The following is a 17153-nucleotide window of genomic DNA, read 5'->3' on the forward strand; positions in this document are numbered from 1 at the left end:
AGAAGGTTGTTTGTGCTCCCTCTCGGCCCCGTGTTGCTGATTCTGAAGGCTGGTGACTACCCACAGCGAAAGGAGGTGGATGGTACAGCCTGTGTTAAAGACTTTCTCGTCATTTCACTACTATCATTATCCAAGTTGCACTATCTTGAGCAATACTTTCTGTATTTGTGCTTTCAGTGGGAGGGTAGAGATAAGCTAGCTGCCTCATTTAAAGTCAGTGAGATCTTTCTCCATTTCCTTTAGTAGGAGCAGCATGGCACTTCACTAGTCCTTGATGGTTTTATCTTTGTCTTGTCTTCCTTGCATTCCCTTGTTTCCCCTTGTTTCTCTTCTCCCTTCTTGTACTGTTGTAGTTCATTCTTATCCTGCAGAAGTTATAAAGCTACTTTGCTTGAAGGTGCTTGTGTTTTGCATATTTAGTCCCCCCAAAAAACATTATCCCACTCTGTCCTGATGTCGCAAAAAGCAGTGAAGATAGAACCCAAACCTGTGAACTTGTGAGCACATTTTGAAGAACACAAAAGTCTCTAATCAAACCCTGAACGAACAGGACTGAGATCATTCAGTGCGTCGCAGCACCATGCCCTTACTTCTGGTAGAATCCTGGGCCTGGGCCTTTCACCTATCCTTACCTCAAGGTAGTGACTGGGGCTGCTTTGTAAGCTGCACCGACATTGTGTCATTCAAAGGATATCAGAAGAAATAAGAAAATAAAATGTAGCAGAATTAAAGTCAAATTTGAACATCCAGCTTGCAACAGCTTCCTTAGGCAAAGGGAATCCTCTCGTCCAACACTTGTTCTGTTGCTCCTTTTTATAGATACTGGCCAGCCAGAGGTATCCTGAAAGTACACATCTTTCACCTCTGTTCCTCCCGCTCCTTGCCTTTGGGAGAGTTACATTTGTTTTCTACTAACTTTTCTTTCCCTGGGCTTACAAACCTTGTCAGAGTTGGAAATAGCTCCTTTGAAAATCCAACACTAGACCGATGATTATTAAGGGTACATTTTAATAACAGTGAGCTGGTTCCATTTTCATCATAGACAGTAAAGACCTATAAGAACATTTACAGGCATCTTTGCATGATATCATTATTAGCTGTATTCCTCAGGATGTACAAAATGAAAACCACTGGGATTAAGGGGAAAAGGAAGGGAAATGTTTGATTATGACAAAATCCATTCTTTAAAAACAGGCTGAAGCGCAACAACTGCTGCTCAGGCTTATCATCTATTAGTGTGCGCTCATCAAAACAGAAGTGCAACAGGCTTGATGACACTGCTTTTTCTGCCACAAGACCAAAGATAAGAACAGAAAATAAGAAGAGAATTGTATTAGATGGAGTTATTATTAAAACATTTTTTTGGTGGTTGAGTAGCACAGTGCCTTATCAGATTCACAGAGATCTCCGAGATCTTAAAGAGCAAGATTATGCTACAATACAGATCAGTTACCTACAGCAGCCAGAGAAATTTGTTGCTACTGAAAAGCAGTATGATAACAACATATCACACAAGCCCATTCGTTCTTACAGTGGGTTATGCTCCACCTGAAGCTGAATTGAAACACAGGACTGAATTTGGTCCAAAATCTGTAAGTCTTCTGCAATTAAAATGCATAACCTGGTCCTGCAGATTTTATTTTGTAATATCATGTTTATTACAAAAAGCAGTCCCCCATAGTTTATTAGGCCTAAACAGTTTTAGTTGCAGAATATAATATTAGACAGTGGTGAAGAAAAAAAGAAATTAGGAAGTACAGCTAAGGGGAGGGGATTGTAATGGTGAAGAGGGAATTAGGAAGCCCGTGTAGGCTTAGGCCTATGGTAGTGCTAGGGAGAAAAAGGCTTGCTGCAGAGCACAAAGGATGCAGCACAAAGCACAGCCTGAAGAGGAGAGGACCAGAGAGAGAGAAAGCAAAAGTCAGTATGAAAGCTTCATTTATGAATCATACCTTGAATAAAGGTATGGTTCTTGATTTGCAGTGCGTATAAACTGCCCTGTCTCCACTGACCTGCTGTCCTAATTAATGCCAGCTGAGAAATTCCCATATCTTGTTTTTCCACAGGTAAATACTGAAGAAAGCAGTGTAGAGCCTTGTTCTCCATTATGTATCACATTAGCAGGGTCCATTCCTGAAACTCCCGCTTCTCTCAATTAATTTCAGCTGAATGTCATAGATCTATATTTAGAAATAAAATGAGATTAATGCCAGCTGCTACACTGGTTTCCCAGAATTTACAAGGCACTTTACCATGAGTGCTGAAGTCACATACTCATCATCCTGTCTCCACGGAACAAAACATGGATGGGGCTGTTGCTTGCACGTATCTGGAGCCATTGCGCACGAAAATAAATGAGCGCTATTATACTGTAATAAGAATGAACACAGCTGCTGAAGGAACCATTAAACATGTCACAGCTAGAGCTTCGGGGATTCGTGATGGTTGCTCACACTCATTCTGCACTCATTCTGCAAGCTGCATCACATTGCAACATGATGTAGCTTTTGTGGGGTACAGTGTGAAGGGCAGCTGTGTGCTAGCCCTGGGAGGGTTGGCTCTGTGATACACGATGCTCTTTCCCTCCTTGTTAGTTAGGATAATTTACTACGCATACTGGGAATCAAACAGCAAAATACATGGGAAAGCACAGCATCATTAATGGTTTATGCATGGATTCTGATTATTTAGTCCTGGCCCAAAAAGTAACAGATACTTTATTTTACTATTTAAAAAATTGGCACTAGTGCCATTGGGAGCTCAGTAACAGACACTGCGGGATGTAAAGAGGGCAGGAAAGGCCAGAATAAGTAAAAGAGAGGTGTTCATGAATTCCTCCTGTGTAAAGAATGAGTAGCCCAATGATCTGTTAAGCAAAACTTTTCATGAATTATATGAAGATAGTGACATCTAAGTAGGAATCAGGCCTTGGTTAAACATTCACTGCAATTTCACCTACATTACAGAAAGGAAAAGGCCAGCTTTCGGCTAGATCAGCTTGCTGCAGGGCTGCACGTTTGCCAATGCTGCAGAAGGCAGGTTACAGGAGTGCATAACTGGAGTGGGAAGAAAGGATGAGGGCTCACTGCTTTCAGTAGCATTTAGACGTATTCTGGATGAAAGCGCCCAGGAAATCATGATTTCATAGGCAAGGCCTCCTGCTCCTTACTGTTACAGATGATAGATGTGAATTTATTCTTGCTTAAAACTTATGTTAAAGGTTGTCACCTCACTCAGCCCAACCTTTTTCCTCCTCCTTTATCCATGATTCCCTTTCAGGCTGTGGGACCTCTGGGTGTATCAAAGGTAAAGGAGCAAAAGGAAAGCCTAAAATTCTTTTGAACTATATCCCACCTGCTGAGAAGAAAAGACGACTTTGTATGCTTGAGACTAAACATACCACATTGCAACAAACGTGAAGAACAGTGAACACGGAGGGAAATGCCTCAGAAATAGGTGTTTAACAGGGTGTTAAACACAGCAGTGTGCAGATAACCAAACAGTGAGATGATGCACAGCGCAAGAGATGCAAACCCACCACCCCCCAACCCACCGCTCCAGAGGAAGAGAAGAACCTGCTCCTGCAAGCACCTTCACTCCTCATCCATAGGCCTTGAGCAGGTACCAGTTGATACGATCTTGCTTTTATATTCCCATCATTTTGATTCAAGGAGAGTAGAAGGCATAACAAAACAGAAGCCACACAGCTTCTGTATTAAAGGCTTAATTCTGATCTTCGTTATGGGGATGTAGTGACTTGCACTGATGCAGCTGGTGTTCGCTGAAGGCAGGAAACCATTCAAGATGAAACCATGTTCTTTGCATAGCAAAATGTCTACACAGAGACAAGAGATTTTTTTAAAAAGGTTCTGCATTTACCCTTTCAGGCTCCGCAACACTGCACAAAAGACTTCCCCATTAAAGAGAAAATAATGCATAAAATGATTTTTTAAAAATGATTACAAAAGAGGATATTTTATAGATGGTTGTGTAATTTTTGAGCGGATGGTTATTTTCACTTCCAGAGCAAATACAAGGTACCTCTTGTCAGACAAGCTGTTTGGAATTTCTGCTTTGTCATCAGGTCACTTTCTAAAAATACGTAAAATGAAGAAAGCACTTCCTAAAATGTATATCCTGCCACAAGATAATGGACATGTCCTATTTATTCACATGTATATCGCTACAAACAACTGTAAACTGAAGCCAATGCTGGGAGAGGCGTCACCTAAATTTAATCTTACACACTGAATATGTATTTTGATAGCAATAAAATTACAGAAAACTAAAGATCAATAAGTCTGCACAGTGTCCAGATCTTGAATTAATAGTTTATGGTCTGGCTGACTTCCAATTACTAGCAAAAAGCGATGGAATAGTTGGGAGTAAATATTTAATGGGATAATGAGGTCTCCTGAGTTCGTATTTTTACACAATGCTGTGTGCTGCGTTTGGCTGGATTGCAGGCTTTTTGCAGCCTGTTTCTACACAAGGGTGTTTCAGTATGTGATACGAATTCCTGAAGGCTATGACAACATTGACAGCATCTACCATTTATTTGTGAATAGACAAGATTTATCCTTGATTATTGTACAGTGCCCCTTCACCCGGAGCTCTTCTCCTACCTTTAGATGGATGCGTCCATAAAATGACGGGCTAAATTTATGTTGACACGGTGCCCTGGCATGCAGCACCCCCACCCCCCTCCCCCAGGACTGGATCCCAAACAGAAACGCTTGATCCACATGGGATCGAGCCACTGCTCTCCCGAGGCGGGATGCGACCCCCCCTCACGCCCAGCCGCCACCGCCGGCCGCTGCGGTCCTTCCCCACCCGCCCGCGCCCGGCCCCACGCGTGGACGGGGGACACAGGCTGGGGACGACGAGCTGCCGCCGCCGGTCCCCTCCAGCGCTGTGAGGTTTTTTTTATGTTTTTTGCTTTTTGTAATATATTTTAGCTTTTGGGAGCGGGTTCCCCGTAGGCAGAGCGCTGCCCGCAGCCAGCGCGGCCGCCGCGAGCCGCTAGCCCGGCATTACAACCCGAGGGCGGGACGAGGGAAGGAGGCCACCCCCCCGCTTCTCCCCGGGCAGCTGCCTCCCCTCGCCGGCTGAGGGGCGGTCGCCGCCGCCGCCTGCCGCCTCCTTCCCCTCAGGGCGGGCGTTGGGGCCGCGGCCGCCGCCTCCCTCCCGCCGGGGCAGGGCGCGGGTCGGGGCGCAGGGCGCGGGGGCTGCTGGCGGATGAGCGCGGCCCGGCGGAGGCTGCGGATGAGCCGGGCGAAGGAGCTGGTGGCGTACTGCCTGCTCCTGGGGCTGTCCTTCCCCCTCCTGCTGCTGCTGCCGTTCCTCTGAGATGCGCCGGGCGACGGCTCGTCCCCGCCACGGGGGGACGGGCGGGAGGAGCCGGCGGGAGCCCCGCTCCGCCGCCCGGCGTGCGGCCGGCGGCAGCAGCAGCAGCCCCAGGGACTGACGCCCCGGCGGGGGACGATGAGGAGCTCGGGCGAGCTTTGCAGCGGTGCCACCCAGCCTGCGCGGGCGGGCGGGCTGCCTCTCCCCGCGGGGGGGGCCGGCCGCGGCCCTGGCCGCGCTCTGCCCCTGCGGGTGTGATGCCGCCGCCGCGTTCGCCGCTCCCCCTCCCCGGCTGACGGGGACGCCAGGCAGAGCCGCGGCGTCGCAGCTCCCCTTTCGCCTTCCCAAGTTGGGCTTCGGCGGCTCGGGGCCGGGGCCGGCGGCGCCTCCGCCCTGAGGCGGCCCAGATGAGCCAGCGGCCGCGGGCACTGCCACCGCAGCCCCCTCAACGCGGGGCCGGCGGGCCGCACCTCGCCGCCCTCCCTGACCCAGCCCCTGCCCCTGCCCCAGCGCCGCGGGGCCGCCGCGGGCCCCTCGCCTCCGCGCCCGCCGGGCCGCGGCTGTAGCCGGGGGCAGCTGCCGGGCGCGGCGCTCGAGTTGCTGCAAATCCGCCGCTCTGCGGGGCGGAGTGTGTCCCCGCCGGCTTGCCGTGCGGGGAGGCGGGCCGGGGGCCGGCTGAGATGGGAGAGAGCATGTCCAAGAGGCTGAAGCTGCAGCTGGGCGGCGAAGCGGAGATGGAGGAGCGGGCTTTCGCCAACCCCTACCCCGACTACCAGCCCCACGCAGCCGGAGCCGCGGCCGCCCCCAGCGCGGCGGACGCCCAGCGGGACAGGGCGCCGCTCCCGCCGGAGGAGGAGTCCCTCCCCTTCGGCGCCGATGGGAAGGTGAGTCTCGGGCGGCGGGCGAGCGCGCAGGCAGGCGCCGCGTCCCGGCCCCCCGGGCCCTGCCTCACCGCGGGGCGCTCCCTCCCCGCAGGGACCGCCCCGCGGTGCGGACGGCCGTGGCGCTGCCCCGGGGCGGCCTCCGGCGGGGCCCTGGGCCCGGCCGCGGCCTCCGGCGGGGCGGCTCGGGGCGGGGCGGGCCGCCGGGCTCTTCCCGCGCGGGCGGCGTGGCAGAGGCAGCGGCCTCGAGGGCTGCTGAGGGGAGAGGCGGGCGGGGAGAGCTGAGGGCGGGAGCGGGAGCTCGGCTCAGCCCGGCCGCACGGCTTGGAGCCGGTGGAAGTAACCGCCATAAGCTGTTTATTTTCCCCCTGAACGCGAGTGAACCTGGTCCCGGGCCTGGGGGTAGCGCTGCCTGTGCTGCAGTTACCAGGGCGGTTCTGTCTCTTACAAGTTGCCCGAGTTTCACCAAAGAAGGCTCGCAGGGAGGGGACAAGATGAGCACGCGTCTAGAAAAGACGAGTTTCTCCTCAGGTGACCGCAACACTCGGGCTGTAGGTGGTGCTGGACCGCTCTCTCCAAGGCATGTGTTTACTGGCAGAGACACGTTTGTGGATTCAGGTGCACCATGATAGGCACCTGGCAGTGGGTTCGGGCCAGCAGAGCGTCTGTCTGGTGGTGGCACTGGTCACACGAGGTTCGCAGTCTTCATGCGCCGCTTATCTCCTAGACACCAGGCGCTGCTGGTTGGGGAGCTATGTGTGGTTTAGGCTTTAAGCACAGAAGCTGCTCTGGCCTGTTAACCACGCAGGCTGGCTTATGCTGCAGAAGGAATACCAGAATATGGACTTTCTGTCATTTTAGCCCCTGAGTGGCCTCATCTTTCAATACTGTGCTGCTTCGTCATCTTTCGGATGAAAAACACTGCATGGTGACATTGCTAGAAGTGCAAACGTGCTGGGTGCGGAGCTAACTTTCCTAACTCACTCGCCTGTACGCTGGAGTGAATAAAGGAGAGCCTTTAATCTCGGCTCTGTATTTTCCTACTTGTGGCAGTAAGGAATTACCTTGATTTACTGATAGGGTAGGACAAGGATGGTGCTGCCCAGCAGTGAGAGCAGGATTCTTCCCAAATGAGCAGGACAGCATCAGCTCACCATCAGTCCAAGGCAGTGAAAGGTTTCACTAGTTGTTGCAGCTGAGATTTATGAAATTATGTGTGACTAAGCAGAGCGCACAAAAGAGAGTACTTTGGGGGGTCGGTGTCTTACTGCTAGAGCTAATTGCAGCTGTCAAAAGTAGAACTTGACGCTTGAAAAGGGTTAAAAAGCAAGGGTAGGTTTGGAAGTGAAATCTGATTTTTTACAAAAATCCCTAGTAGTATACTCAGTGCTGGTAAAACTAATTTTTTTTTGTGAAGGAGAACTGTGATTTCTTTGTTCTTTTGTATCTGGCTCAATATGTAAAAAACATCCAAGTATGATGAGTTGAAGTATGAAGGCAGAGAGGAAATGGCAGAACAGCTATAGCTATATATCGTTGTTAAATTGGTAAAAAACATACCAAGAACTTTCTTCTAAGGCCTTCTGTAGGCCAGTCATCCTTCTTAGGTACCTGCTTTAGATCCTACACTTCATGTCCATTTTTTTAAAGAGAAAATAAGCCTTCATTTACTGCTGATCTAGGCTGACTACAGCTTTCCAAAGTGAGAACTGATATCAGAGGAAGGTGAACTTCCTTAAAAATTTTTTTTTGAGAATACTAGCTGTATTGCAGAATAGTTCAACTCTAATTTACTTCAGATTTAATTCTTGAATTAATCCAAATTCAGAGACATTCTTCTGTGGCAGAGCTGAAATGAGTTAGTCAATGAATTTGTAGCCCTAGATTGACGTTAGGAACGTCTGCTCTGCTGTAGATGAGTATGCTATTTTACAGTGGGTGCAAATGTTTTTTCCCAGCATCAGTGGTGGATGACATTCCTTGTTACTGTGTGACAGTTGGCAGCTTTGTTTGGAAAATATCTTTGAGCACTGTATTTTAGCAAAGCTGTGTATTTGGTAAAAGGTGGTATCTGGGCTTTGTTACCTTCAAAAGTATGAAGCTCTTCTGGAAGAACAAATCATCTTCTGTACCAGTTAAAATGATGTAACTACAGCAACTTTCAGTGGTCTTTGAATTTTTTTCAACTTTGTGTATTTCATAGGAGAAGGCAGATGCGAGTGTACATTTTTTTTTGTTTCTGCATCTGCAAAATCTGAGGAATTGTCCTACATGTTTCTGGGCTAGAATTTAGCTATGAGTATATTTATGTGTATTTATATTCTTTGCAGCATTTGCATATTGTCAATCCTAGTACTATGCTGACTTTTATGAGACTTCTGATGAGTATTTTGGGGTGCTTTTGTTGTTGTTGTTGTTTGTGGTTTTTGGTTTGTGGTTTGGTTGGTTTTTTTTTTCCATTTAACAGGCTCTAGTCCTGTCAGAGAATCGTCTTTGCCTGCTTAAAACCCCAGTGAAGACAAAAGGACTTCTGTTAGGAAATCTGTTCTGTAAACCGCTGTACACAATAGCACAAGTTTCCTAAAAATGAGAGCAGCTTTCAGAAGCCCTTAGTGCGCTGCATAATTTCTTCCTCCCATCTGCTGCTGTGTGGAGCGGTGAGCATTGAGTGACTCACGTAATGACAGCTAGAGGTGTGCAGGGCTCTGCCGTTGTCATGGAAGGCAATGCATTATTAATCCCTCCATTTGATTTCATAAGCTGCCATGATTGCCATCTAAAATTCATCCGGCTGATAAAAGGACAAGAAGCTCTTCAAGTCATTGTCCGAAATGTGAGACGATTGGGACAAAGTGCTGCATATGGAAGCGTGTGTTTGTATGCATCAGGTACAGTTCAGGAAGCAAGAAGGTATGGGAGCAGGAGAAGAGAAAACAAAGTTTTGGGCTGCTGATTTGCCCTCTTAAAAATAGTCACAGTAAACACTGCAGTAATCTAGGTGGGCTCTGCTCGTGTAGTTGAAATTCACTTTTTCTTAACTAGATTTCTTCACCGTGGAAGTATCATGGACTTGAACTGCTTCTGTAACGTGTCTGAGAAAGCTGCTCACCAGCAGAATTGGATTCAAACTTTATGATAGGTCACTAGGATGCCCAAACAGTAACTTCTTTTTTAGGCCAATTCTTTCTTGATAAGTTTTTTGTGACTTGCCATAATGTTTTAAGAATATTAGTAAAAGGTGGTGTGTTCTGACAAATGTATACAATGTACTTAATTAGACTTTGCAGGGGGCTCCTAACAGAGAACCTGTTTTCAAGCTAATGATGCTTATTGGCAAAGATTATCACTTAATGGGGATACAGAATATTTACTTAGGTTATCTTTTGGGTGATCTAGTGGTGTTTAGTTTCCTGGTGCTTTCTCAGTCTCTTGTTAGATCTGGTAATTCCTTTATGTGGCTTTTCAGTCTTCCTCCTCCTTTAAAATATATTTCAAAAAATATATCTGAAGTTCTTTGTCATTGCCTCACTCTTCATTCCCTTCCCTGTGGTATTTTTTAAATTTGTTGGGTTGTCTCACAGGGCATTTTAGTTGTCTCGCTGAAAGCAGCAAGTTCTCTCTGTTCTGGGACTGATTCTGCAGCCACTTACACTAGTGGGAATCATACCACTCATTGCACTGGAGGCAAAATTGAACCTCCAGAGCCCGTAAATATTTCTTCCCACTTTTTTGCCGGAGGTGTGGGATGAGTAGCTGCGTTTCTTGAGATTGCCACTTTTTTGGCTATTTCCTGGCACCTCATCTCAGGTGCGTGCTATTTTAATAGAGGAGTCTGAGTACTGCAAATCATGTTTCTGTTGAAAGAAAGTTTGTTTTGCTTTTTGTGAGTCTTGATAAAAATTGAGTCTGAGAATCAATTTATTATACTTCATTGTCCATTACTAGCTCATGGCAATTAGTATACACAGCCAGAGAGGAAGAACTGCTGCTTCTTTCCTGCAGCGCACATCAGCATCAAATGCCACTTGGCGCTTTTCTGATGCTTTTATATTGAAAGCCTCTCCTGTTATTCAGGACAACACCTTAACACCTTAAACAGCCGTTTAAACCTATTTGGTTTTAGTCAACCAGTTCTGAATGAGGATACTTTTTAAAATAAAAGCCCAAGATCTGATTAAATTATCTCACGTCCATCCGCCCTTCACTGGTTTCTATTTTTTTCTTGCAGACCTGTGTTAATGAGTTGTTACTCCGGCTAGTTGTGTGGACAAGTGCAATAACAAATACTCATTTTCCAGTGAAAATAAATTCTATTTGGGGTCTAACTGCACAACACTGATGTGCTGTCAAGTTCAATATGTGGAATATACCTGCTGTCTGTGCATCAAAATAATTTAGACAGTACTGGTAGAGGTTTTAGCTTTTTATACAACTTGTGGACTTACCTAAAAATGTCCCAGCTGGGTTAGAGACCTTTGTGTAACGAGTGACTTTAATTCGTACTTGCAACAGACTTTTTCTTAGTTTTCAAGAAGTAGCATACTGGTGTTAGGCTACTTGGAGGACCAGTGATTTTCAGTATTGCTCTTTTGCTTTGTCAGCCTCCATTTCCCAAAACATAGGATATTGTTCCTGGGTGTCTGTTAATCATGTTTATTTTTGTTACGAATAATCCGAAGCTTTTTGATGACTTTTTATGATGATCTAAATCTTTAGGTTTTGGTTTTTTGCAGCCTAATCACCAATGAGACAAATAACTCCTTTTACACACAAATGCATTAGAGGCACAGTGTCACTATTTCTTAGGTGCTTTAAACAATTCTTTCTGTAACTTGAGTGGATTGCCTTTTAATGCTGTTTTTCATGCCCTCATCTCCTCTGAGGTAGGGTGATGCAGCCCATTCCTAAGTTGGCATTTGTAGCAGTGTAGTAGTTCAGCTATTGATTTCTCTCTCTCTCTTTCCCTCCCTTCCCCCTTTTTTCTTTTCTTCTTTTTTTTTTTTTTCCCTTTTTTCCCCACTGTCACATGTATAGCACTAGGTGCCAGATCACTGAAAAACAGAGCAATGTGTTCTACAGGCAGCAGTGTTTCAAATCATTTATTAAGCATGTGGTTTTGCAGAACTGGCATTTGTTTCTGGAAGGACCTAGCTGAGTAGTAGCAGAGAGCTGTGTTTCAGAGGCTGGGTGATGAGGTTTCTTAGTATCTGACATTTTCAGAGAAGAAAAAAAGCCACTCTTAGAGCTGTAACAGTCTTTTCATTTAGGTAAAAACAAAGCAAAACTTGTTTTTTTGTACAAAAAGGCAGGTCACTTCCCAGCTGACCTTGCTAAGTTCTGCGTGTGGGATCCTACTGCCTTCTGGTCGGCTCTTGCAGGAGCTCTGTGGAGGTGAGCATTGAGACCTCATCCTGCTTCCATAAGCCCGTGCTCCAGTGCGTGGGTGTGAAACCTGGCTCCCTTACAGTCAGTGGCAAAGTTCCCAATGATTTCATACGGCCAGGATTTCTCATTCCAGTAGAGCTGTGAGTCGTTCCCCACCCTGTTTTCCCTTACCAGTGTATGTCATGTCCCTCGTGCAGTCTCCTGTGCAAGTTTGGTTTTTGAATGAGTCTTCACTGCAGTGCCAACTTGAGCTGTATTTTTTTTTCTCTGTGAAATGCGCTTTGCCTGAAAGAAAACCCAGCACCATGTTATGTCTCCTGTTGTACACATCACCGACAATAAAGTCACTTCTCTCTGAAATCTCTCTTCTTAACCTGATTCGAACTGAGATAAAATAAAAATGTTATTTTGCTCGTTCAGTAGGTAGCACTCGCTGTGTAGGCCATCTCCTTGCTGCTTCTGCGTAATCAATTGCTTCCTTCTTCAGTACCCCAAAAGGTGATGGGGTAGAAGAGAATAATGTAATGGTAAAATAGGCTTAATAGTAAGATGGTTGTTTCGGAAGCTGGTGGTGGCAAGAAGGGCTAGCAAGTCTTGAGGAAGCTCAGCTCAGGTCTCCACTGTCCTGCCATCCTGCTCTGAGTCTGCACAAGTTACTTGGCATAGATCACCAAGATGCAAATAAATGCTTTGAAAAACATCGATATCTAAGTGTCTTTGACAAAGGCAAATGAGATAACTCACCCTGTCAGTCAGACCAGAGTATTTTAACCACAAAAGGAGTGGCATAAAGTCTCACGGTTGCGTTGTCAGACTTATGTAAGCACTGTGATATCTGGTCCAAATGTGCATGCTTTATTTTAAAACTTGCAAGACTTCAGGTTATGGGCTTCTCTTACCTACCAGAAATCATCATATAAAACACATACATAGCAGCTGCTTATTGCTTTATCTGCTCCTGGTGCTGGTTTGTTGTAAAGCCACAGCTGTAAAGCTGGATATAGCTGTGATGGAGAGGTAGTTCAGTAAGAATTGGTATTTTATTGTAATATCAACTGCAAGTGAAGTGTGCATTTCTTTTAAGAGATTTTTATTTGCATCGTAGTGTCTATTTTGTAACATGTTGTGCTTTTAGTGCTAAGTTTACAAAAGAAGATTGTTTAAGTTCTTTTTAAGAAGCCTACAAATGAAAGAAAACAGGGGAAAGAGGCATTGCTGACAAGGACAGCATAATTTGGACACCACGTCATTAGTGCCGAAGATGTTCCATATACGCCTTCATTCCTTACGTTTTTGTTGGCTTTAAAAGGCTTTGGATTGGGATGTAGCTTTGCATACTGCCTCACTGCAATGGAAAAAGTGATATGGTTCAAATAAATCACAAAACAATTCATTTGCAAAACCAACATATTTGTATTTTTCTGCGCTACTTTTGTTTCATGCTGATAATGAGCCTCTCTTGTGGCTCTCTTATGAGAGCCTTTCTCTCATAATCAATATGGTGCAGGGATCTGTTGGGTATAACGGGGAATGAGCACTCATTTTTTGTGTTTTGCTGATCTAAAACTTGAGCAGTGGTTGGGATGACAGTGTTTGTTCTTCCTGCAGCAGCAGAGGAGTAATGCAGCAGTTGAATTCCTGGAGAAAGCCGTTTGTACTTGTTAAAGATACTCTTCAGCTCCTGTTATCACCCAGTCTGTTGTGAACTAAAAGTAAATGTGATACTGGATATCAGAGGTCAGGCTTCCTGGTTTTTGTTTTTCACTACAGGAATACCTGTAGGGAATACCTGAATGCCAGCTGGAATCATCCTTATGAAATTAATATGCTTCTCATGAAAATCAATCTGTGCTCAACACGAATTAGCGTGCTTTGTGCTCAGCTGTAATGCTGCCATAAGATTCTTGAAGGAGGTTTATAAAACTTCTAAAGCCACCTTCATTCATTTCTTTATGTAATTAATTTATTCTAGTGTGTGTAAGCATCTGTTATAAGCTTATATAATAATCTTATCAAATGAACAGTGGCGGTGCTCTGTTGTTAAAGCTTCAGAGCAACCAAAAAAAAAAAAGAGGCAGTGGTGGAGGGGTAGGTAGGTAGCTGGGGAAAACTTTGTTGCCGCTCATAACCTATTCACACTGGCATAAGCTTGGGAGTAACTTTGTTTGGGCTGATAAATTATTATAATCATAATCAAAAAATCCTTTCATCTGTGCTTTTCCAAGCACTGAATCAAGATAGGTAAGTTACAATTCCCGTTTTAGAGAGAGGGAAATGCCAACCTGAGCTAAATTACTTGTACGGGACCAAGGTTTCAAAGCAGAACCCAGGTGTCCTGATGTCCTAGTCCTCCCCTCCTGCCTCTAAATAATTTGATCTGGTGTTTGATAAAAAATATCCCGATTTGGTAACAGCAGGTTTACTGTCAGAACAAAAAGATAACCAGCCTGCTTGTGATGTGCAGTAGGTAAACAATCCGGGAGTCTGAAACCTTAGTTCACTCTTGTCAGATAAACTGAGCGCTATGCCTGGATGCATCCGCGTGGATATCCTCACGCTGTTTCACCATATGCCTCAGCCTTGGCGTAGCTGTCTTTTGAAGGAGAGAAGCTCTGCCCTTGGGAAAGCTTTTGCTTTGTGTCGAGACTTCGGTGAACTAGTTAAAAGGGGAGGGGGTGTGTGTTGTGTTGTGTGTGCATGGTACAGTTTCCTACCCAAAAGGTGCTTAATGCCATATTAAGGCCAAAGAGGAGACATCAGATGCTTACTGTGTTTGGTTGCTACTTCTAGAGTTACTGGAGAAGGTTAAGGGAGCTATAGCTCCTTCCTAGAGTCGTATGTGTGACATGAGATATAATGGCACAATTTCCGTTTTCCTCCCTATTCCACTATCATAAAATTGTTTGAACCATTGACCCTGGAGACTTCTGAGTGTGTCAGAGGACTTGTGTGATTCTCGTTATCTTTCTGATTTCTGAATCCATTGAATGGATGTTTGAATTCACTGCTTTTTGTTTGAAGTTCCACTCTGAACAGGAGTACAAAGTGTGGTGTATTTTGAGTAATCAGTTGCATTGCTGGCATCCAGGACCTGTCATTTATCTGAACCTCTCCCTTTTGGGATGTGTTGCAATCAAACAAGAACTTGCCGTCCTAATGAGCTAATTTCTCCTTCTCCAGTAAAACATCATAAATGTAGATGTGTTTAACGTGAAACTAAGCCTTCACCAATCTGATTTGTTCCAGCTGTTATTTGGGAGCAGGTTGGGGAAGCAAATGGTGGAAGGAGATCAAGCACTATTCAGAAAACAGTAGTTTATTCTCAGTGTAAACTGACAGGTAGCCACATTGCGTAATGGCCTTTTTCTGATGACCACTGCGTTGTGACTCTTGGTTTGGGAGGTGGGGAAGCTCTGCTGGCTTCCATGTTCCTAGAGAGTTTCTCTTCTAGATGTTCCTGGATAATTTGAGACTTAGGTGACAAGTGATGTATGCTTAGGGCTTTCTGTAGATGATGGAAAAAGCATATTCACAAAATATTTTTGGGTGGCACGCAGTTCGTGTACATCACTATTTTGCAGAGTGATGCAATTACCTGGTAATGGTAAAGCTTTTCCTATAGCCCAGAAAGAGAAGAGGTTTTTTTGTTTCTCTTTCTCTCGCTCCATAGTAGATAAATTGTTCTATAAGTAAATCTAGACCTTAGGCTCTATTTAAATGTATAAAATACCTTTTATATTTTAAAATAAATGTGTTAATAGGAAAAGTTGATCAATAAGTGATACTGTTTACATAACAAAAAAAAAAAACATTTGAGTATTGTTTCTGATGTTCCCACTCAAATGTAGACTTGTCCTGTGAAGTGATTTCCTGAATACTCTTTCCCATGGAAGTTAATAGGGCAGTAAATAATTGACTATTTCCACATTCCATAGGCTTAAGGGAGTAATTAATAATGTATCTTCCCATACAGTATGCTTAATGAGAGGGAAATGGTGGCAAGAGTAAAGTATCCTGTGTTATATTTCATATATAGCATCTAGGTAAACTTTTCTTGGTCAAAAGTAAAAGCAAGCAACCAATAAAATCAAAAGTTAGTTTCTTCAACTTCATGCATGACCTGAAGCTGCCAAGCTGCTTTTACTCATCTTCCTTGTGGCTAGCTCATTCTTTTAGGTAGTTGTTCTTCAATACTGCATTTAACAACTGCGTTTAACAACCTCCTCTCATGATAAAGCATGTCATGATAATATTGTTTTGGGGAGAGGAGAGAGCAAGAAGCAAAAGGAAGGGCATTTTATGGCTCTAAGTGACTTGCCTTCCATGTGGTGGTCACAGACTGGGACATCAAAAAGAGTCTTGGATTTAGGAAGAAAATGTGAATACATCATGGATGATGTGACTGAGCACATCATTGAAAATGATGGCTTGACTTTGACTTGGTTGTCTCAAATATAAGCATTTATTTTCCTTTAGCTATTTCCCGCTCCATAGTGCCCCAAAAGATGTGCAGGGACCTTGTGATGAGAGCAACCAGCTATTACACAGGGCTTGTAGGTTCACTATGCTGTGTTCGTCCATAACGTGGTCTTGGTACCAGGACCTTGAATGGCGTATTGGCCCATGGAGTGGCAGCAGATGGTTGTCTTCTGTTTGCTTCTATTCGTCTTTTACTCAGCTCAGAGAAGCTTTGCTTGCTGTATTAAGAGCCTGAGATAAGAGGCAGCGTGTAATTACATATTGTCACAGTGTCCATAGCTGCTCTTCATGTGACTTTAAAGCATCCCCAGATAATTTTTGTTTAATGTAGATACTAGTAACTTACTCTAATATGTAATCAGAATGCATTACATGGGAACACACTTAAGATGAACCACCCTGACACTGCTGATTGCTGCATGTAGTGTTTATTTCCTAGTTATTTTTTGTTTGTTTTTTCCAAACAAGAAAGTGGGGCAGCTGGCTTGCATTCTTGGATTCTTTCCTCTTCTGACTCGTTCCTTTTCTCCTGTCTCCTCTTTTCAGGTCAGTGCTCAGTTCTCAAAACGGATCCAGACAAAAATCAAGGACCTTCTGCAACAAATGGAGGAAGGGCTGAAGACAGCAGATCCACATGACTGCTCTGCCTATACTGGCTGGACTGGTGAGAAAGCTAGAACTTGAATGAATTGTGTTTGTTAAATGGCATAATTGGGTTTATTCACAGGAGGAGGTTCTGATATTCTCACAGGAGCAGCAGAAATACTCTGATACAGGCATTTGTGTGAGTTGGTTTCTTTTCACTCTGGACCCTTGGTCATTTGCTGTCTGGAATGACTTGCATTGATTTCAGTGGACAAAGGATCTAGTTAGAGGGAGGTAATTGGCTTTTGTATATGGAAATCTTTGTCTTGCAAAACGAGTGGATTTTCTAAGGCTACTCCTTCTTTTGGCTTACCTCTAGTTTCTTTAATATTTTCTTAAAATGGGTTGTTTTCACCTTTTTCTGTTCAACTGACTGATAGTTAGCAGTTGTCTGATGGTTCTAATCATTGAGAGGAG

The 17153-nt window shown here is 44.9% G+C and overlaps 1 protein-coding gene across 1 annotated transcript in view; it reads left to right on the forward strand.

Moving 5' to 3' along the window:
- Nucleotides 1-5925: 5925 nt before the first annotated feature.
- Nucleotides 5926-17153, forward strand: part of LANCL2 (LanC like glutathione S-transferase 2) — a 31394-nt gene continuing 20166 nt past the window's right edge. Inside the window, exons 1-2 of the mRNA XM_075142934.1 lie at nt 5926-6230; nt 16638-16755. Coding sequence (XP_074999035.1) covers nt 6027-6230; nt 16638-16755 — 322 coding nt within the window. The 5' untranslated portion in view covers nt 5926-6026. The remainder of the gene's footprint in view (nt 6231-16637; nt 16756-17153) is intronic.

The sequence above is a fragment of the Calonectris borealis genome, chromosome 2 (genome assembly GCF_964195595.1).
Source record: "Calonectris borealis chromosome 2, bCalBor7.hap1.2, whole genome shotgun sequence".
NCBI lineage: Eukaryota > Metazoa > Chordata > Aves > Procellariiformes > Procellariidae > Calonectris > Calonectris borealis.